Below are 22,372 nucleotides of genomic sequence, written 5' to 3' on the forward strand. Positions count from 1 at the left end.
GATAACTAACGGCGAGCGATTTTTGTTGCCAAAACAAATTTGTGAACCTTGGACGGTACAGCATGACGATTTGTTCAAGCGTTTAGATTTTCGAATGGGATGAACTCGTGCAGGAAGAGGTGATACATATGCTTGGAATATTCCCATCTGATGTTGTACCGGTTCGTTCGCAAAAATCGCTAGCACGACTCCGTCCAGGTTCATTCTGCGAACAGTACTCCTATATGAACAGTACTTGAAAATCAGTGCTGTTATGAAAATTGGTATTTTGTTGCTTAAAAATTTTAGAATTTTTTTATGTGTTTTATAATGTATGCATAAACTATTTTAATTGGATTTATTAAAAAACCTATGTAAAATTTAAACTAAATTTTAAAAAAAACTACTTTTATAACTTCTAATAATTATTAGGTCTCAAATAAATTCCTTTTTAATATTCCATTTATATGTTTTTTATAATTTCTTGTGATAATAACAAATAAAAGTTATTATTATTATAAAATAATTAAATTATACACAGATATAATACATAGCTTTTAAGCAACTAAACACATTCTCGTACCATCTTATACATCCAAACAAATATATTCCCCTATTATCTACATCTGATCAAACACATTCTCGCAACATCTCATAAATTTAGCTAAACAAACTACATATATCATCACATCTAAACTATTTCATCCACAATTATATTATATCATTCATCCACAGCTATATTACATCATTTAACTTCGTTCAACTAAACAAACACGGCCAAAAGTACGGACTCCGCTCTACATCCAACGACCATGGCAGCTGGAAAAGGAAGGAGACGAGAAGAATCTCCGAGCACGACGCAATTAAATAAGACAGGCACTCCAGAGATGAATTTCAAACTCGCCCCACCAGCACCTTAAAATTTCTCTCTCCTCTTTCAGCGAGATTCCGATGCATGCACGCACTGCCTGTAGATTGGTCTCTGCCCTTCAGAGATCCAGTGTGGTCCAATGCTGGCCCCGGCCGCCCTGCTCCTCTGCCGTCGCCGTCGCCAAAAGAACAGCAGAAACATCTTCCTCTCCAGTCTGTCCGCTCCTCAGAAAGAGCGGCCGCGGAGCGTCCTGCTCCTGCGCATGAGTACCAGTGGGAGAATGTATGCGCGCGGCTGTTGCGTGGTTCCGTGCGTGCAGATCGACGTCGAATACATGCCGATGCCGTTCTGGATGGCCCTGGGTTCTCGCCATCCGGACCAGCAGCGGCCTTCACGACTGTTCCTCATCGATCGATCGATATCGCTGGAAAGACATGCATATATTCTGTACTCGGTAGCAAGGAACAGAGGAGATCGAGCTGCTCCGATCGCATTCGCATTCGCATTCCGCGGACGGGGATAAAAGTCCTGAATTCCGGCTCGAGTAATGCAGTAATAGATGGCGCACTGGCACAAATGGCCGCGTCCTAATCTTGGAAACAGCGACACGCGTGCCTTGGGTGGGCATCGCCGCTGCCGCGCGCCGTTGTCGCCGGTGGAATCGGCGAAGTTTCAGTCGATGGCCACCTGAGTACCTGACCGGACGCCGCCGTGTCGATGCACGCGGTATGCATGCCTGCATGACGCGGCATGCACACAAGAAAAATAAATTTTCTGCTCCAATTTTTTCTCAGGTCTGAGTCGCGTTTTTTTTTTTTTTTTGAAGCACAAGGTCGGACGCACTTACACACACCGCACCCACACGCGCGTGAATTTGCATGGAGATACGCGATACATTGATTGCTTGATTGAATTCCACCTAATGGACAAAATCTTAATTTATGCCTAAGGGCAAAAAAAAACAAGTCACCTACGAAGAGATAGTCACAAACTCACAATTGCTGATCACATGTGGGAGTCAAGAGCAGCTAGCTGGGCCAGCCGGAGCTAGAGACAGGGCAAGCACAGTACAGAAAAAGCATCAGCTTTGCTACTAAATGTTACCAATCCAAAGGTCAAAATGGATGTGATCGACTGGACAGAATTATTTTGGCGGGAAAGCGAGAGCTTAGCTAGGTGAGGCATCGAATCGTATATATTGTCTGTGTTACAATCGATGGGAATCAGGAGGAGTTGGAGTTAATCGGAGAGGATTAGCTACTTGTTCAGTTGTTCTCTCCTTATCTCATCAGTACAAGATGCTGGTCCTTGGCGTTACTTGCAGCTTTGCTGTTGCTTGATAGATGGTGTTTCTATACCAGTAGCACTGTTCTACTGTGAGATGCGATGAGATGAGGAGGCCTGCATTATTGGTTGCACCAGAACATACGAAAGGGATCAAAAGGTGAAAATAACATTACAGATTTACAACCCTGCAAGCATGGGATTGCTGCCGATGGATGGATAGATGCTGCAGTGCTGAAATGAGAACGACTTCACTGCGTGGAGAATCAAGAAGTGGAGTTTCTGCGGTTCGATTTGGTACCCCAAAATCTTGATTTCTGACCGGTCGGAAAATGGTGGTGCTTACATGTCGTTATTTCTTAAGATTCATATCAGTTTCTCAAGCAGAAATAAAAACAAGAAGTCCATTTCTCCCAGCAGCTCGGCCAAACCAGCCCACCAACTCCTCTCGGCCCATGTAGATTTTGTCCAGTTACATCGATCTCACTTTATCCCATCCGCTGCAAGAGTTGGGCTTGGGCAACCCACAAACACATTGCATGGGTTGCGCCACATCTGGGCTGCGGCGATACACAGTCCAGGCAATGAGGTTTCGGCGGTGGCAAAGATTTTCTCCCTCTTCGCCTATTGAACTGATAAGAATAGATACTATACTTAATCTTAGCTAAAAGGCTAAAAAAGGTATTGGGGCCGCGTAGATTACATTTCACAACTCGTGGAACAGGTTCTCCCGTTTCGTAACATCACAGGGATAAGGGGCGAGGACATTTGTTTACGTGAAAATCTTTAGTGTAAATAAGTAAATTAATATAAATATATAAATAATGAATATCGTTCATTTGATTCTTATATGAAGACTACAGTTGATCTCAATATTCCATCAATAAAGAGATTGATTTGCAAAAAAACCTATATAGCTATAAAATATTATGAAATAACTTTTTCACTGATAAAATGGTAAGAACGATTGTAGTTTTTTGATAGAGATCAAAAGAATAGCATTCATTATTTGTACACTAGTTTGCGCCTAAAATTTCAAGGCGCTTGATGTCTCGCCCATGTTCGTTGGAGAACAAGATGGCCTAGGGATCGGAGCAGCTTGATACCATCACGTGAGTTGAGCAATCCACGAAGATACACACACGGCAAACCTATATTAGGGCAGAGACAAGGAGGGGTATGCATCATGCAAGCATATACTGCAGCATGCATGTACCGGTGTTCCCTATGCATGCATGTACTCTTTTTCATCATGCATTTATGTATGTGCTTAGTACTTACTACCTCTTTTATTAAATAGATATCTTCCTAAAATACATATAATCAAACTTTAGAAATTTCAATTACTAATATACATAAAACTATTATGATTTAACATGTGAAAATAATAGTAATAAATTTGTTATAAAAAATATTTTATTATTATCTAATTTTTATCAACTTTTATCAAGAGTTAGTTATCAAAAGTAATAGCCAAACATGCTTATTGAAGACCGTATCAATATCCTAAACGACAAGTAAAAGAGAACAGAGACAGTATTAGATGATCATGAGATAACTAGTGACAGCCAGATATATATCTACTGAAGCAATGTTTAGAGTCTATCGCTTGCGTAATCATGAATTATGGTGTTGTTTAATTCTTAAAAGAATAATCCAATTAATTAAGAATCCAAATATCTTACAAGTTTATACTAAAAGATAAATATATTTTGCATCAACAGGTGAAAACCAAAGGAAAAAGAGCTCATGGACATACAAACTCATTTTTATCTATTATCTATATTTTAAGTATTATATTTTTTTTAATATCACCAAGTATAATTAATTTACTACGTATAGTAATTGTGAATACATGTAACGAAGTGTTTTTTATTGCCAAACTTTACCAAATTTAAAGTGCTTATCTTTTATTGACTTGAGCTTTAGTTATTTTTAGTTATAGAGATTTTTTATAAACTTATATGGTATGTCTATATTGAACTAGCAAAGACAATATCATAACGTTGAATAGATAAATCATTCGTTATAGGAAAGGACATATATTTGTTAATGTGCACGAATTTGTGTATAAATAAAAAAGATATTTTAATCTGTTCATGAGACATATCCATCGCAAGACGCCAAGACGTGTATTTTATTCTTTAAAAAAAGCTTCTTAAACCGATTCAAATTTGTCTCAGCCCCTCCTAGTCCAATCTTGACTCCGCCCCTACCTATATATAAACAGGGCAACCAGAGAGTGTGCAGGGATGGCCGGTACGCATGACTGTGAACAAATACATGGCAGAACAACAGGTGAACAAACGCTACAAATTGTAGTCAGCTAGTCGTCCGAACGGCCTCGCGACGAGCCGGAGGGGCACCCGCCTCGGCGTGGTCACCGCGAGTGCGTCCGACATGTCGAGCAGCACGTCCACGAAGTCCTCCTGCTCGGCGTCGCTGTCGTCACCACGCTGTCGCTCGTGCTCCTCGAGCATCTTCTCCAGCAGCTCGTCCCGGCGCCTGAAGTCCCTCCACGCCCTCACGCCGGCGCCGGACAGCGCCGCATCCGCCCACTCCAGCGCCGAGAAGTAGTCCCCCACGCAGAACCCGCCCAGAAGCGTCGTGTTCTCCTCGATCAGCTCCCGGAACAGCTCGCTCCTCCTACCCTCCTCCCGTGATACCCTCCCGAACACCGTCCGGTAGATCACCTCGTTCGCGAAGCCGTACAGCGCCTTGCTCCCGTCCACCGCCACGCCAGAGGAGGAAGCGCGGTCCCTGATGACCTGTACCAGGGCGGCGACCTCCCGCTCCTGCATGGCGTTGAAGCAGTGGGGTCGCGCGGCGCTGAGGACGTGCGCCGAGCAGAGCCGGCGGACGTGGTGTCAGTGCTTGCCGTGGGGCGCAAAGACGAGGTCCTGGAAGCCGTACGTGAGGATCTCGGCGCCTATGCGGTGCGGAAGGGCGCGAAGGCGTTGTCGTCCTCGCGCATGAGCGCCGCGGCTGCGGCCAGGGAGGAGGCGACCAGCGCGGGGACCTAGCCGAGGCGAAGCCGCATGAGGTCGGGCACGCCGTGGGCCTCGTCGAGCACGCCCACCTGGTGCAGGTTGCCGATGAGTAGCAAGCCCCGTGGAGCAGCAGGGAGGCGACGCATGTTCCTGCCGTTGCCGCAGACCTTGCTGAGGTAGAAGAAGGCGACGAGGAGAGGGCAAAGCAGCAGCAGGGAAGAGAGCTCCATGTCTAGTGTCATGGAATGAATTCCCGAGCAATTCTAAACCAACATATGCGTTGACTTCTTACAGGAATGCTTGACTCTAAGCTTTGTTCAGGGCCGTCCTGAGGGGGTCGAGCGGGACGGTAGTCCTAGACCCGTAACATCAAAGGGTATCTTTTCATGTACATATGTATAGTATATATATTTAATAATTTGCACGATAATAAATAGGACTAGTAGGTAGGCCTAATAGTCCGCATAGGATGACACATGTGGCCTGGTTTCTTCGATCCATAAAAAATCAAGTGATTTGATTGCATGCCTAGTCTATCTGGCTGTTTGCCTGTTTCATATTTTCTTCCGTCCTAACAGTCTAGTTTTCTGTGTTCCGCAAAACCACAACTCCAAGACGTTCCATATGTCCGCAGCTTCGATCGAGGACAAGCGTCAACTATTACCATATGAATTTTTATTGCTAATTTTTCTCCTCTGTAGTTTTTACTCCACCTCAAATAAATCTGACCCTTGCTAAGATCACACATTTAAAATATAAAAAAATCCCCGCTCGCTCTAGCAATCGATGGGTCACGCTCCGTTGCATGGTACAGGGGCGGCTCCCGTGTGCACACAATCATCATCGTCACAAAACCCAACCGCTCACACTACCAATCACAGAAGCACGCAGTCGATCGACCACCAGCAGTTAAACCTAACCGTTTAGCAGTAAGCAGCTACCTAACAATGCATCGTTTGTGCTGTGGTGCTAGCACCTATGAGCAGATAGCTCTAAAGCCGTACTATGGCTACAAGCTACCTGTTGCATATACTGGTGAGTAACTAGAGCTGCACGTAGCAAGTTGTACATAGATATATAGATACAGCTGATCAAATGAGTATCTCTATCTAGATAGTATGTATTAACGTAAGCATATGTACGTATACTCTGATCCCTTATAATTTTTTTCTCACCGGTATTTACAATAATTTTGTTCCCACAAGCATTTAAGATAAGCTGAAATAACCTGAAATACATCCGATCGTCAGCTGAAACAATCTAGAATACATGCGATTGGACGCATTCCATGTTGTTCCAGCTTATCGTAACGGACATATTTCAAATTGATTCAGCTTATTATAAATACTCACGAATTCTGCAATTGATATATAAATATTTTAATGTTTATGTTCTATGGATCCCGTTTTTAGTTTCACTCCGAGCCACTAAAATTTCACTCCGAGCCACTAAAATCTCAGGGCCGGTCCTGGCTTTGTTCATGCGCTGGCACTGACTGAATGGTCGTGCACTACTGATCTACGAACAGATTCTTTCGAGGGAAAAAATCAACTAAAAAATCTTTTTCACTTCTTGACTTCAGTTTTTTTCTGTTATGTGCATAGTCATGGAGCTGCAGTATAATTATAAAACCAGTTTTGCTATTTTTTGAGCACTTGAAAAACTATCACCCTTATAGAAGTAACCTGAAAATGTTACTGGCATAAAGAGGTTGAATGAAGACTAGGCTAACGAATCTATCGTTTTCCATATATTTGCTTAAATTAACGCGCAACCGAACAAAATGTGTTAAATCAATTGCTCAACGTCAGGATGCGTCACCTTACACCACAACCGACTGTTTCAACAAAACTCCATCGACCTTGTTACTTGCTAGTCGTACCCACCAATCGTCTTGGAGCACCTGAATTCAGGGGGCAGTTTAAAGATGAATTAACATGTGTTGCTTCAATTCTTCCTGTATTCTGAGTGAGTTGTTTTGAAAGAATGCAACAGTTCGACAGTGACCTATATGACTCACCGCGATTCTTGGCCATCCTGGTTATCTTACCCAGAGAAGTGTAGCTGGTATAATCCTCAAAATTATGTACCAGTGCCTCAGAAACTACAAGGGGAAGCCGAGCTTGTTACCTTTGAATCCTACAGTCAAAACCTATGGGGTGTATCCAATGAGTGAATGGAAGGGCATTCTTCTCCTCCCATGTATAGGAACACGGTTGCAAGTGTAAGCCTTAAAGCATCATGACGAGCGAAATGAGTCTGTGCCCCTTGGTGACCTGAGTGGAATGCCATCAGCAGCTGACCTAAGAGGAATTCCTTCAGCAGCATAGCCATCCTCGTCCGCATGTTTAGGAAGTCGGATGGGTAAATTTGGTGGGAGACCTGTGATGCAAACCAATAAGAATTTGCGAATAGGAGTTGTTACAGTTCAAAAGGAGTGCATGTAGACATACCATCCACCATATCCTTCGTCTTGTGAAGAAGAAAAGTCCCAGAAAGGATGGTAACAAAGCCACACATCTCAGTGACAATTTGCGTAGGATTTTGACGATCCCAATCCTTTATGGAATCAGATTTTACATTAATAGATAGATCTGAAGCTTTGTGAAGGGAACATAATAGTGGATTCACTGGTGCACCATTTTCACAACCCAGCTTAACTAGTATTGTTTCCTACTATGTTTTTTTTTTTGTCAATATGTTTCGCAATATCATGATTGAAAAATTTGTTGTCATCTGTCAGGTCTTCCAGTATTGAGCTTTTAGCTATTCACTCAGACCTACTGACCAACACATCCCCCGATTTGGTCCTGGCAGAGCTGACTAGTCCTCAGACCGGACAAGAATGATTATTTGAGCATCATTACCGTAAAATTATTGAGGACAGAAACTTACTAGTCTAGTTTGGTCCAAAAATGTAGATCCCTCAACCCTCATTTTACCAGTAGAATTTGGATATCAGTAAGATAAAAACCAGGATAGCAGCAGTACTTGCTGCCGGCCTGCCGCTAAGCAAAGAAGGGAGCAAATTTAAATGATCATTGGTAGGCAGGAAAGTTTATTGGGGGCAAGACCAAAATTTTAAAGTTTTGTGTCACAAAATTATTACAAATTTATAGGAAGAACAATTTAGAATATACAAGTATTTGAATTCAATTTAATAACCGTGCAACTATTCAATCAATGCACTATGTAAAATGAATGACTGCCATAAATTCCAGTGCTGACTCATTCAAAGTAGAAACTGCTATCTGGTGTACTTCTTGTATATTCTTAGACTAAACAAGACTGGAAAATCGATTTATTATGACGAAGTCGCTGTTTAAGATGTTAGTCTAAGCGAAGTTTGTTGTAGAATAATGCAAACAGATAAATTAAGCTCGGAAGCTGGTACCTTGAACATTATCACGCTAGCCAAAATGGTCAAGGATGTAAACATCGTATAATATATGGGCGAAACAACTGCAGTATTGAACGTGTCAAGGGCCTGCAAAAAAATAATTTTGCCAAGTTGAAAGTAACGTAAAACAGAAGACAAATGTGGATATGGCAAACATTTCTTATCTAGTCAATCCATAAGAAAAAACTTCTATTGCCATTACCATAACTATGCATGAACATTAACATTGACCCATACCTTGTTCAGATAGTTCATCTGTGTCACTATGCATGAGATTACAACAAGTAAGAACACCCATGTTTGTGGATAGACAAGCTGATTTATCCCTGAAAATGTCAGCTTCAAGGCTATTCCAAGAGCTTTGACACTCATGACCTGCAAAACCAAGCAGATTAAAACATTTATATACTACCTATTTAATAAGTGTTATGTGAATACACATGACAATAACTGTTAATGAGTGGAATGCATACCGATAAAGATCCCACAAGAGAACAAACACCAATATACACCATGATATGTGTCTGACCATACTGTGGGACAAAATGGAATATGAGCACGAAAGCTGCTGCAAGAACAACAGCTGCATAAAGTAGAAATGCTGCAAGATAAAAGTTTAAACCTTAGTATCCAGAAAACAATATGCTAAGACTCTGAAGTCGCCAATGAATACCCGTGAAGTCGCTAATACATAAATAATGTACAATACCAGGTTCAGTAGCAAGAACCCATACTTCTGCCACGGACTCTATTTCACGCTCCGGAGGGGCATGAAGCACAATAGTTGTCGAACCCACAACACAAAGAATACACCCAAGTATACCAAATATGTGAAGCTTCTCCCGCAACATAATACGCGCAAGAGCAGCACTGTATGAGACGTGCCAAAAGTGTCAGATTTACTCAGATGCAAGCAGTATAAGATTATATATTTTAATGTACCAGTTGGAGATAATATTTAACTCTAGTTTTTACCTAATAATTATGCTAAGTGCACCAAGTGGAGTGACCAAGATGGCAGGAGCAAAAGCATAAGCTGCAAAGTTAGCGATTTCGCCAACAATCACTGAAACGTATCACAGTATATAATTAGTACAAAGTTATAATATAATAAGGAAGTAACTACTGCATGTCAAAACTCTATCCGTTGTAGGAAGGAAAAGACCTACTCGTTATCATTCCAGCCCACCACAGCGGCTCAAGTAAGTACGAGTAGCCACCAACACCTGTTGCAAATCAGCAAAGCAAGCATAATCAATGAGAAAAAAAAGGATGGGGCCCATCTGGCAACCGAGAATAAAAATCCTCCATGCAGTATTTGCATAATTCAATAACAGTTAATCAGAGGCCAATTGTACAAACTGGACAGATCATCAATGAAGTCTTAACAAATTAACACAGGCCGGCAATCAGATTTTTACATCTTTCGGAATTGAAATATTGCGATAAGTGAGCATGCATTTTTGTCCCATTCTACACAGGATTGTTCATATTAGGCAAAGCAACATAGAAGTAGTAGCATCTAGAAGTAGCAGCATAGTAAACAATGCAGAACACCATCACCACGGTGTCATCAATCAATTATGCATTAATGCTACTAGTGAGCTACCAGGATGAACACCAATTGCGAGAAGAAGTTTCATCAGACAAGCTCACGAAACATCCCAGTTCATGGTTCACACGACCTAACCGATCTCCAATGTGCTCACTGTTTACTGTCCCCAAGACCTAACTCCACTCCACTAATCTATCCAAACCCACCGACACCGCAACCGAGATCCAAACCGCGCGCAGCTCAGATCTAAGCGACAAACCCAGCATGCCGGCAGCGCAACAGCAGTGAATGAAAGCACTCTCGCAGCCCGCTGGACTTGCCAGTGGGACGAGACGGGGGCGAGCAGAGTCAAAGCTGCCTGATCGACCCCTCACGCAGCCACGCACCTGCTCGGACGCCGGCGGCGCCGGCCTTCTTGAGCCCCTTCTTCTTGACGATGAAGCTGGCGCCGATGAAGAGGCTGGAGGAGAGCGCCAGTAGCAGCCCCTTAATGTTGTCCGCTGACATCCCCGTGTACGACTCCACCCATCTCCCCAGCCGCGCTCCCCCCATGGAGTCGGCCGTCGCCACGGACCCCTAAGCCCTCCTCCTCCGCCCTTGTCGGCGACCACCGCGCATGCGAGATCTGGATGGAGGCGAGGGGCAGGTCTGGTGGGCGGTCTCTCCGCCCCCGGTCGTCTGCTGGTGGCTTGGCTTTTCGCGCTGCTCCCTCCCCCTCCCTGCCTGTGAGCTTGGGTAGTGGAGAAGCTACCGTATCGTATGGAGTGCGCTGCAGCCCGGCTGGTCCCGTCTGCGGGGAAAGGAAAGACGACGGGCGACGACGACGGCGTCGCCGACAAGGAAAGGAAGCGGGTGAGCAAGGAGGGCAGGGGGCGTGGGTGCGGCGGGGGCGTGTGGTTGGTCGCGTGTGCGCCGTGGCGGGGTGCCGCGCGGCTGGTTGCCGTGCCGCACCGTGAGTTTTGGGCGCTTCGGAGGCCGAAGCGCGGCAGGTTTCGCAACTTTTTGCGCGGCCACGCGGTCCAACGACCGGCCGATGGCTGGGCGGGTGGAGCCGTGGTGCAGGTGCGTGCGTGACGAGCCGCACTTTTCTTTCTTCGCAACGGCAAAGGCCAGCTGCCTAGCGGAATCGCACTAGCGCCTTTTGTGTCGTTGCATGATACTAGTACAAAACAACATCAGTTTGGTTGAACATTTTGGCTTCGTTGTTCAAGAAGTTCCTCGGAAATAAGTTCGTCGCCAAGAACCGAGTCTGAGACGTGCAACTTTCAGTTCGAACCCGGTCGTGGTCGCCGTGCCACACCATCGCCTTACGCCGTGTGGACGATCTTGCGTCGCCACTCCAAATTGGTTCCTGCCGTATGTGACATACCAGCCACAAGTAGCGTAAGAAGGCCAGATATATCATCGTGTCGATTTATAGTCGCGATGGCATATACCATGACACGACGGAGGTCCAAAGGAGGGAGGGGCTTTTGGCCACTCGCAATGTTTTGTTTATAGGTGATGTTTAAGAGAAAAGAAAGAGTAAAAAATGATATTAAAAAATATATTTTTTAATAAATATATGTGTCTTTCTAGTATTTTAAAAAAATAATAATAATTTATTGTCTCACAATTATCTAGGATTACTCAAAAAATAATTTCTTTAAAAAATAAGCTATTTCTTTTTCATCTTTAAATTACTTGCTACATTATCTTTTTATTTAAATTAATACCTAATTAATATCCAAATAATTAGTATTGAAAGTGGCATAAAAGAAGTAAAATAAAATTTCGAACACCCGGCGATTACGACAATCCGAGTCGTAGTTGGAAGCCCTTCCCTTCTCTCTTTTTGTCTCAGCTGCACGGAGCGGCCACTTTTGTTGTTCTGCATGGTCCGTGCGACCAAAAGCAAGTGAGCTACAAATGTGCCGAAGGTGGTAAGGCTCGGGTGGTGAGCCGAATCCACTCGGGCTCGATGCCTGGGTGACCCACTGGGGTTCCGATTTATTTCAGATTTCTCAAGCTCCTCCGACGTGGCGCTACAGAAGGGACTACGATGTGCTCGTCGTCTACAGGATTCTCGATGGGTCCCGGTGATCTCTAGATGGACGTTTTCTTCAAGCTGTGTGTAGTTGTAGAGCTAGCATGTGTGTGCGTTATGTGTGTAGGGTGGGTGCGTATGTATAGGGTTAGTACGCGCGTTCATATTCAGATACTACAGCTGTATTCAGTGGTGATGAGTAAAAAAAAGCAGGTGAGCTATTACAAAAACTTTAGCTCCCATGGCTTCGAGATTGGCGTCACCTGCTGCAGCTTTTGACGTTCTACTGGAATCCAAACAGCAAGTTGGCTCCCTTTTTCATTGCGAGATTTTAATTTTTATTGATTTTTTTAGTTTGAGAGCTGAAATTTTTTACACTAGAATGAAGTGGTTCTTCTTGTTACTAGAGGTATAAAATTTACATTCAAAATTAGTCTTGAATCTCCTTGCCTTTAAATCATCAACTTGAAGAGTTGCCACACCTAAATTTATAAAGGAACAAAAATAGATATAAACTATATGCATGATAGTGTCAAGTTTCATATATACATGGACTTTATCGGTGTATCATTATTACAACATTTAATTTAAATAAATAGAAAGGATATCAAAGTTTTAACCAAAGCATACTAGCAAAACATAACGAAGTTCCCATCTTACACAAGCAATTAACCGAGGTTCCACCAGCCTAGCAATCTTCATCTTTATCTGTGAAGTAGTCTGGTTCTCCTTCATTATCTGAGCAGCGATTTGAGATATATTTGTATGAAAATAGCAAGTGTGAGTACATGTCGTGCTCCGCAAGTATGGGAAATAAATGATATGCAAACTTAATAAAGGAACAGACTATAACATGTACAATTTGCATAAATATGAACAATATTAACGCAAGAGTTATAAAAGCATCATATTTAACTAGGTGAATCATCATTAAACTTTCACTTCTAGAAACATCTACATACCCAACTATCTGAAATCCACATCAAACTCACAAACCAACCAACTTGATGCCCATCAGGTAACTAAGAACATCCACTATTACCCATCGCAGGTAACCAATCACCAACTGTTACCCATCACAGGTAACCAACCATCAACCAAACCAAAATCAAAACCAAAACCCAAACCAACTAATCATGTGAAGGGACCACACCACTCTTGATCTTGAGCATGACTGATATATCAGTTTTACACTCTGCAGAGGTTGTCCAACTTTACACACGAGTCGTGATTTTCATGTTATTGTGTTTGCAAAACACTTAGCACATGCCTATGGTGTACCGTTTGGAGATCACTACAAGGCTATTACAAAGTATCCTCCTAATAAAAATAAGCCCGCTAAAGTTTCACCGCCGTTAAAGTGGAGTCACACCACCCAGAAGCCCCCTCTTACGCTTTGTAGCTCTAGAAAGAATCACTCTTCCCTTCCACTACACCACCATTGGCTCATTCTATGTGAAGAATCTGCTAATTAATTAGGCAGGTCGTACCCATATAGGCCTCATGGTTGAACTGTTAATCGAGGTTACCCGTTCTACGGACCAGTCCTTAAGATACCGAGCAGACACCACCACCAACATAGTGCCTCACGCATCATCATCATCATCTAACCTTCTGCTCAACATCCATATGTTCTATGTTGCTACAATAATCACTAGAATTCCTGAAATCACAGTTGCATAGTTTGTTAGACATGTTTAACCAACAACCCATCCATACTCTTATGCGAAGCTAAGCATAAGCTACCCCACAACTAACAACTAGAGTGACAAGGAAAATATAGAACACGGTACTATAAGTAAATGTGATTCAGAATTGTCAGCATGCATGTTCGAATTAAATAAATACATTTGAAAAACTAGGATCAAAATGTTAAGGACACTGTCTCTACCAACTTGCTGCTCAAACTCTTCAAAGACTTGATCCTGGAGATTCTCGAATTACTCCTCGTCTACTCTCGAAGCACACCAGAAAAGCACACAATAAAAACTATATAAGAACAGCACACCAAACAATACTATGGAAAAGGAACTAAACGATAGTACACGCTGCTACGAATGTGAGAGCGCGGGAATCATCCAAATTGGAGCTAGAATGAGAAAGTTACGCTAAAAATAAGTTTATGGTTAAATCAGAAAAAGAAAATGACTTATTTCGAATAAAACAGAAAGGACATAGGTTTTTTTTTAAAAAAAAATAGAGGGACCTTTTGTAAATATGGAAAAGTTTAGAGACTAAATTGTAAAAAGATAGGGGTTTTAGATAAATACAGAAAAGTTTAGTGGCTTAAATGCAAAATTGCCATTTTTTCCGAATTAAAAACAAATCCGACTGACTGGGTTTAGGCTCTACTGACGTGGCTGCGCATGATTGGATAGCGAAGGGGTATGAACCGATCTAATCTCAGCCATCCATCTAGAATCTAATGGCCAAGGGAGAGGGGCGGTGCTTTGGAACCGATCGACGGCGAAGGGGCTTTGGCACGGCAGGGGAAGGGGAAACCGATGGACTCGCTGGAGAGGGCAAAGACCTCGTCGCCAGGCACAAGGAACGAAGGCGAGCGGCGGAAAACAATGTCGGGTGCACGTCAAACTCGTTTGAAGGCTTACCTCGGGCGGCACAGCGTGGGAAGAAGGTCAGCGGTGGTGGAAGCGGCGGCGGCGGCGTAGAGAGCTTGTCGAGAAGGCAGCTCCGGTAGGCAGGAAGTGAAGGTGAGCACACCCACACACTCAACAAACAACAGCAAAGCTCACGTGCGGCTCGGATGGGGCAATGCACGATGAATTTCGGCCAGCAGGAGCACAGCCGAGGCGGCAATGGCGATGGCCACGGTGGGCTAGGGTTTTGGGTGGTTTGGTCTGGGAAACAGATCGAGGGGGAGGGCGCGAACTTATATAGGGGAGATAAACGTGTAGGGGGTTGGATTTGGCCAAGGGTTAGTTGGGATTCGGTTTGGAAGAGGCGGTGACGGCACGAGGAAGAGGACGAAGGTGGGTTTTTGACTGGGTGCCAGCAGAGAAGCGAGCGGGGAGGAGGGGCCTGTTGGGCCAGGCGCAGCCCAGACGAGAGGTGTGGGATGAAAAGGAAAGCGGGCTCGGGCCGGGAAGAGGGAGGAGTGGGCCGAAAGAAAAAGGTTATTTCGACCTAGGGAAAAGAAAAAGGATTTTTTTTTCTTTTATAAAAGCATTCTCAAACATTTCCAAAGCTCAAATGGCGTGCCTTGACATTTTCAAAATAATTATTTTTACACAATAAAACCATAGTGCTTCTAATCAGCATGAATGCAACAAAAATAAAATAAAAAACCTAAATTAATTATTTAATTTAGAAAATAAATTTCCACCTATGATTTTAAGATGAAGAAATAACACCTAAACTAAGGAAAAGAATATTTTATTATTATTTCAAAAGGTTGGAAAATTAGGGTGTTACAAGAGTTTCTTCACTGTGTGACTATCTCCTTAGATTTAATTGTTTCTTTCTCAAATTGCAAGCTTTTGTGTGCGATGACGCATTGATTGATTTTTAATGGAACCTAGTGTTCAATTCCATCCATAAGAGCCATGCTTTTTTAGATATCTTTTAGTGCAACATGTTTCTTTCTAGTTTTTTACTTCCGCATGTTGTTTTGAGGCGCGTTGGATGAAAAATTAGAAAAAGGCTATCCATTTCAGAAGAAATTGGATAAGACACATATTTACCCGCCTCTAATCGTCATTCTCGATCCTACACTATGACACTTAGCTCCTGACTTTATTACCCTGTGTGCTCTTCAGCAATCTTTTTTTTTTTACGAAAAAGTAGAAGAGCTGCGTTTTCATTCATTAGAAGGGAAAAAAAAAGGCCAGGTACAAGGACCTAAAGGAATACCAAAAACAAAACAGAAGGGCAACTGTCTATCTAACTATACATATACAAGGTGAGCCACCCAACTAAAAGAGTCGAGTGCCAATCAAGGCTCAGAGATTGAACTCCTCCTTGATGAGACATCCGATGACGTTTGGGGCTATACGTTTGTCTTCAAAGATACGGCAGTTTCTTTCCTTCCACAGCTGCCACATAGTGAGGAGGATGAGGCTTTTGAGCTTGCGCTGGGAAGCTTGAGGCGTGGAAAGGACACATTGTTTCCACCATCGTTGGAAGCTATGCGCAACACCATGTGCGAGGGCTGGTAGGTTGGACTAATCACCCACGGCGCGCCACACGTCAGCCGTGAAGGGGCAGTCCATGAAAATATGATCTATGGTCTCCAGGTTACGAATGTAGAGGGGGCAGAAATATGAGTTTGGCCATCCTCGACTAAACAGTCGATTTGCCGTCTAAACCCATCGGTTGATTTGGAGCCAGGTGAAGAATTTGATTCGCAGGGGTGCCCATGGATCCCATACCAAAGGAACCGACCGAGGAGCTTCCTTAGAACTGACTTAGATAAGCAGATCAAGCAGAATAGGATCCTGTCGTCGACCCCCTCCAAACAATGATGTCGGGCGTAGAGGTTCGCATGACTCCCCTCAAGGCTTGATATAGCCTGACATAGTCCGACAATGTGTTGGGTGTGATGCGATCTCTGATGTTCTCGATCCATTGATCATTGGTCAATGCCATGCTCATAGTGTGGCGTCGTGGCCAAGTCTCCATATAGAGGTCCGACACAATGTTCCGGGGAGCGGAACCTTGTAGCCAGCAACTATTCCAAATCAGTTGTACATTCATTGCCTACTGAAATGGTTGTGAGAGTGTTGAAGAGCGCTCGATCCGTGTCATCATAAGGAATTTCAAGTCCGACCCAAGACTTCTCTGGAGTTATCCATGCAAATCACAACCAGCAAAGTCAGAGGGCACGACCAAATTTCTCTAGGTTGAGGATACTCAGTCCGCCTAAATCCTTCAGCCGGCAAACACGATTCCATGAAACTTTACATTTGGCGCCACTAGCCTTCTCTGCACCGACCCACACCTAAGTACATATTATTTTCTCCAGTCACTTCTGAACATAAGACTAGCAAATGATGGATGGTCATGATGTAGACGATAGAGCAGTGAGCACATATTTTGCTAGTCACCTCCGAAAAAGCGGCCTTTCCAGCCTGCCACCCTACCCGCGGCACGATCGAGTAGCAATTGAAGCTCCACCCATCACAGTTTACGTAAAGATAGCGGCATCCCAAAGTATTTGGAAGGAAGAGATACTAGAGGGACCTGTATTACTGCCATGATGTGTTGTAGGTCTAGCTCATCACATTGAATAGCTACAACAAAACTCTTGGATAAGTTTGCTCGCACGCCAGTGACTTGGCCGAAGAGCTCCAAAATCTGACCCGTTAGTTTCAGCTCTTGCTTGATGGGGGCCAAGAAGATGGCCGTATCAGTCAGCAATCGGCAGACAATACCATAGAAGGCCAGAACAAATGCATGCCGTACACATTTTTCTGGTGAACAACAGGGCATAGATACAACTTTTACAGTGTGCAAATCAAATTCTACATAAATATCTGCAAAATCACTAACTTAACTAGTATGTACACGAGCCGAAAATAGCTACAAAATTGCCTTCCCTCCTTTGAGGGGCTCCAACTAGGCTCGGTTCTAGGCTCCTAGCAGCTCTTTATGTGTAAGTAGTTCTAGCTACTGACTACTGAGGAAGCTCCACCTGAATGCTAGAATAGGTGCCTTCCTTTCTTGCACATTGGATGAATTCAACGTTACCCTAAGTACAACGGTATTATGGCTGGAAAATTGAAGACAGATCTTGATTATTACCACTGCTCCAGAGATCATTCTGTTCTTCTCAATCAAAATTGTTGACTTTAGGCATCAAGCTCCACCACTTTCAGTTGGAATCCTTACATTTTCATAGCCTCTCAGTGTCTCCTGAGTAAACGATTCCAATGCTTCAAATATTGGAGCCAGACCTGCTTTCAGATCAGTTGCGCTTGCCTCTCGGATTTGTTTCACGGTTTCCTCGTGCCTAGCTCTTTGTTCATCCAATCTCTTATGCAATGTACCCAAAGCAACCATGCTGTTATCGACTGCCCTGCCTTTGTCGGCAATGGGCAACACTGTCTTATCAGCTTCAAAATACCCTTGCAAGCCATGTTCCTTTTGAAGAGATTTGAGCCTCTTTGCAAAATCTCTAGATAGATAGTCAGCTTTTAGTTTCTGCTTCTGCTCTTCGTCCTGCCGCTCCCATAATATATGCACATTAACTGCAAAAGCCTCCATTGTATCCACGACGGTACCTTCTGATATCCTTTTCATGGCTTGACACCAATCATTAGCTGTGATGAACACGGCAGGAGCTCCAAGCTTACCAGGAGAGAATGGTACGATGCCATCCAGAGTTTCCTCCTTTTCCTGAGGAAGCCATTTGATTAGCCAGCCATTGAGGGTTTCGATATAAGCTTTTTGGGATAGGATCCAATTCCTAAAACAGGAACACCAGTTCAAAAGTTCCATTTCTAGTTCCAATGTAACCTTGGAGGTGCTTCTTTCAGGTCCATTCTTAGGGATGAGAATATGAGATTTAGTTTCAAGTATGGTATGGAATTGCTTCCGATGGCACTCAAGAATGAATTTCCACATTCTAACAAGCCTGCACCAGAATCACAAAAATTTACAGTCCGTCCTTCAAACATCAGTTTTGAAATAAAGAACTAGAAGAAACAAGGATTCTTCTCAAGAAACAAATGAAAAGTAAATACTGACAAAGCAATATCTAACAGCCAGGAAAATGAGCAATTTATTTAAGCAAGCAACACCAAAAAAGGGTACATGAGAGAATATTTTCGCATGCCAAGTGAACTTTTTGAAACAAGAAGGACATCCTAAACTCGGGATATCTCAACATTAGCAAATTTTACTACTGTGATGGCAATATTTTATTAAAATTCAAAAAATGCTATTGTAAACACTATAGTAAAACTAGCTGATCTGAGGAAATGTTGCAACAACTCAAGTGACAATGTTTTCCTAAAAAGAAAAAAAAAGATCGACATGCTGTAGTAGTACTGCAACATAAAACAATCTATTAGCAAAAATGTCGAGCATTTAACACGAAGTATTGCTGCAATCATAGAAAGATAGTACAGTACAATACATAAATATTATATGGGTTCATTTTCAATTGCTATTAATGCATACTTTAAAGATTGTTTGTCAAACCATTTTGTCTTTTATTTTACAATTGATCCAACAATTTAACTGAACAGCTGCATGCTTTTTTAGAAGAAACCTAAAATTATCTAATCCTAGAATTAGCAATTCAAAGAAATATATGTAAAATATGTTCTATAAGCATCACTGATTTTGCAATCACGAAATCCATAGGTACTTTGGAAAACAAATCGAAATTTGGAATAATTATAAAGGTAAAAAGGGCAAACATGCAGAACGACTTCAAAGACATAGTATTTGTTTGAAACCCTTTGAGATCCACACAAGTGGATAACAGTGTAGCAGTAGGACAACATTTGTCATACCCTTGGATAAGCTTAACAAGGTGTGGATGCAACTCATCATCTCGTAGTATATGGATCTGCCTAGAAATAACTTTGGCTGATCTAATGGCAATGTTGATTCTGGTGAGCAGTGTCCTAATTGAGGCCCGAGTGGTGTCAATCTTATACGGCTCTGCCCCACTAGCATCCAACTCTTTCAAGCGCTTCCATTCTTTATCATATGTAATCCTCAATCTTTCTTCCTCCTAACAAAATTTCGGAAAATGTCAATGATATTCTCATGAAAAAGAAAGGCTCAAAATGTCTCCCTAAAGTTCACAAGCAAATTAATTTAACACCAACTGAGGCCCTTCTTTAACCATGTGAGTCAATTAATGCATTTTCGAGCACAAAATTTTGATATATTGAAAATTATGTCAGGTTTGAGGCATTACCAGACTCACTCTCAATTCAAACTTAATGATCCATTATGATCATATTTTCTTTTACCAAAAATACCGGAATTCAATCTGCAAGAAGAATTAAGCCACACACTTCATATAATGGAAATAGCATACCATAATTTCCTTATGAAGTCTTTTCTCCCACACATACAACCTGTCCATTGTTGCGGAAAGGGTATTAAGTTCAATATCGCCGGAAAAATCGATTCTTTTACTTGAATTCTGGTTTCTTTTGGATGCACTTATTGCTGATTGTTCCACATTCTTCACTGGTGACTCAGATATGGACGAAAACAACACGGTGAAGGCCCCCATCATACGTGAAAATATCACTGTGTCAAGAGCAAGGATCAAATTATTTAACCGAATAAGAATTATCTATGAATAGAAGGTGAGAGAAGAATTCCCCACAGATCAATATAACCACAAGAAACCACATACATACTACCTCTCAAATAATCAAATATAAATCTTACAAATGGTTTACTAGTGCTAACAAAGATGACTCGAGCTTGAATGAGAGTTCAATGCTATTGCGATTCACAGTGTTCTTGCAGTTTTAGGACGACTAAACAAGCACGCAATAATAATAAAATGAAAAACGAAGCATACTTACATCTCAAGATTCTATTTTGTGATCTATGCCGCATCCTCCCCACCTCAAGGATCCTTGCGACATCCTCTCCGCAGGCAGCCACCGAGTTGAACTGCTCCTTTATCTCCTCAACAACCTCAGCAACATCTCTTGTTCCAGTGCTCTCCGGTGACCGCACATCCTCACCAACTACCATGGATGAGTGCTCCTCCAAGCTCACCTTCTTCACCTTCCCTTGATCATCGCCTACTGGCACAGGCCTTCCTGTTCTAGCATTGTCATGGTCACGGTCACAACTACACACGCTCTCCTCCCCCGACTCAGGAACGGAAGCACTATCCACACTCTCAATCTCGCACTCCTTGTGCTCCATTGACACCTTCGCCTTGGCACTGACATCCACATTGTCAATCCGGTTCGATGCAGTGCTCTCCACCGCCTTCCTCGCCTTCACCGACTCCCTCATCGACTCCAGCTCCGTCTCCTCCTCGAGCTCCGGGATCCCCTCCCTTGCCCTCAACTCACTCGAGTTGGGGCTGCTCGTGAAGGAGCCATTGGAATCGTACCCTTTCCCCTTGTACTGCGGAAGCTCCTGCTCGTAGGAATCGAACGGGTTAAAGAAGTCCCATGGCGACGTCTCCGGCATTGGCATTGGCGGTGGTAGCGCCGGAGCAGCCGCTTCGCGGCTATTACCCTCCACCGGCCGGTCTCCCTCCAGCGGGCCCGGAACACCGTACATTGGGTTGTTGTATCCATAGTTGTACCCCGTGTAGGACGCATTGGTGGCGAAGTTGCCGTAACTGTACGGTTCTTGGTACACCGTGTTCGCCGGCGTCGAGCTGGCCTTCATGTAGTAGTAACTGGGAAATGTGCCATCTTGGAATGTGGCATTTCGGAACGAAGGATAGGGGTTGTCGGAAGCGTACTCCCACGGCATCTCCGGCATGTCTGCTCCCGGCTGATGGACTTGGCGTTCTTGGGGCTCGCCGTGGCCGTGGTCGGAGAGGGGAACGCCTGAACGAAAGATAAGGGTCGGCGGAGAGATCTCGCCGTGGCCGCCGCCGCAGCCTCCGGGGGCGGCGCAGGTGTCGGGGGAATCGGGATCGGAGTCCGAGGCGTCGTCGGAGTGGAAGTGGATGTGGGAGTGCCCGGAGTCGGTGTGCGGGGTGGTGGAGGCGGAGCCGGAGCCGCTCGGCTTCTTGGGCTCGTCGGGGTCGGAGGGCGGCAGCGTGAGCACGGGCGACCCCGACGGCGTGGCGGCGTGGTGGTGGCTCGCGAACCGCGCGAGCGCGTCGGCGACGCGCGGTAGCGCGTGGAAGTAGGCGACGTGTGCCGCCGCGAGCTGCGCGCGGCGCTCAGCCGCCACGCGCAGCAGGTCGCGGCGCTCCCGGCAGAGCGCGGCGGCAGGGGACACGTCCTCTGCGTCCAGCCGCGAGCTCCGGCACCCCATCCCCTTCCTCCGTCCCCAGCAGCGCCCTACTTCCTCGCCGGCGACGGCATTGCCCTCGCCAGCCCTGACGCCACGAGCGTTGTACGCGAAAAGAAAAACAGAGAAAAAACAACGGGCGGGAGCAGAGCAGGCGCCGGTTGCAAGGTGGTGTGGCAAGGTAAAATCGTTGGCGAGCGCCGGCGAGGCGAGGCGAGGAACCGAGGAGCGGCGTATGCGCGCGCGCCCGAGCGTGACACGGGCACGTGGAAGCGCTGCGGGAGTGGTACGTTTATTATTGAGCAGGCACAGGCAGTGCCAGTGACCAGTGGCAGCAGCAGCTGGG

General features: G+C 44.2%; 3 protein-coding genes across 4 annotated transcripts; all 3 read right to left on the reverse strand.

Annotated features, from left to right (window-relative positions):
• Positions 1-4,443: 4,443 nt before the first annotated feature.
• On the reverse strand, positions 4,444-4,935 carry LOC133928100 (3-hydroxyindolin-2-one monooxygenase-like). Its single transcript, XM_062374372.1, has one exon. It carries the CDS (start codon positions 4,933-4,935, stop codon positions 4,444-4,446), a length of 492 nt encoding a protein of 163 aa, XP_062230356.1.
• A 1,905-nt stretch (positions 4,936-6,840) lies between these two features.
• On the reverse strand, positions 6,841-11,076 carry LOC133928911 (probable magnesium transporter NIPA4). 2 transcript variants are annotated; one of them, XR_009911542.1, is made up of 10 exons: positions 10,466-11,076; positions 9,694-9,750; positions 9,500-9,590; positions 9,234-9,394; positions 8,998-9,125; positions 8,762-8,899; positions 8,519-8,611; positions 7,578-7,683; positions 7,145-7,506; positions 6,841-7,027 (listed from the first exon to the last, which is right to left on the reverse strand). XR_009911542.1 is itself a non-coding variant. In XM_062375435.1 (9 exons), exons 1-9 carry the CDS (start codon positions 10,629-10,631, stop codon positions 7,364-7,366), a joined length of 1,083 nt encoding a protein of 360 aa, XP_062231419.1. In that variant the 5' UTR covers positions 10,632-11,076; the 3' UTR covers positions 6,841-7,363. The 2 variants fall into 2 exon arrangements, 1 of the variants encoding a protein (XP_062231419.1); XM_062375435.1 differs by having other exon boundaries at positions 6,841-7,506.
• Positions 11,077-17,377: 6,301 nt separating this feature from the next.
• On the reverse strand, positions 17,378-22,087 carry LOC133928912 (protein ROLLING AND ERECT LEAF 2-like). Its single transcript, XM_062375436.1, has 4 exons — positions 20,622-22,087; positions 20,120-20,337; positions 19,584-19,807; positions 17,378-18,697 (listed from the first exon to the last, which is right to left on the reverse strand). Exons 1-4 carry the CDS (start codon positions 22,048-22,050, stop codon positions 17,920-17,922), a joined length of 2,649 nt encoding a protein of 882 aa, XP_062231420.1. The 5' UTR covers positions 22,051-22,087; the 3' UTR covers positions 17,378-17,919.
• Positions 22,088-22,372: the final 285 nt, after the last annotated feature.

Source organism: Phragmites australis, chromosome 9 (assembly GCF_958298935.1).
Source record: "Phragmites australis chromosome 9, lpPhrAust1.1, whole genome shotgun sequence".
NCBI classification, from domain to species: domain Eukaryota; kingdom Viridiplantae; phylum Streptophyta; class Magnoliopsida; order Poales; family Poaceae; genus Phragmites; species Phragmites australis.

What these genes read in the sequence shown, in the direction of transcription:
- LOC133928100 (XM_062374372.1), bottom strand. Translation starts at nt 4,935, where the DNA reads ATGCAGGAGCGGGAGGTCGCCGCCCTGGTACAGGTCATCAGGGACCGC.
- LOC133928912 (XM_062375436.1), bottom strand. Translation starts at nt 22,050, where the DNA reads ATGGGGTGCCGGAGCTCGCGGCTGGACGCAGAGGACGTGTCCCCTGCC. An exon ending in ACAAAATAGAATCTTGAGAT is followed by an intron (nt 20,338 to 20,621) that starts GTAAGTATGCTT and finishes CTCTTGACACAG; the next exon opens with TGATATTTTCACGTATGATG. An exon ending in GACTTCATAAGGAAATTATG is followed by an intron (nt 19,808 to 20,119) that starts GTATGCTATTTC and finishes AAATTTTGTTAG; the next exon opens with GAGGAAGAAAGATTGAGGAT.
- LOC133928911 (XM_062375435.1), bottom strand. Translation starts at nt 10,631, where the DNA reads ATGGGGGGAGCGCGGCTGGGGAGATGGGTGGAGTCGTACACGGGGATG. An exon ending in GTGGGCTGGAATGATAACGA is followed by an intron (nt 9,591 to 9,693) that starts GTAGGTCTTTTC and finishes GATACGTTTCAG; the next exon opens with TGATTGTTGGCGAAATCGCT. An exon ending in GGTTCTTGCTACTGAACCTG is followed by an intron (nt 9,126 to 9,233) that starts GTATTGTACATT and finishes TTTATCTTGCAG; the next exon opens with CATTTCTACTTTATGCAGCT.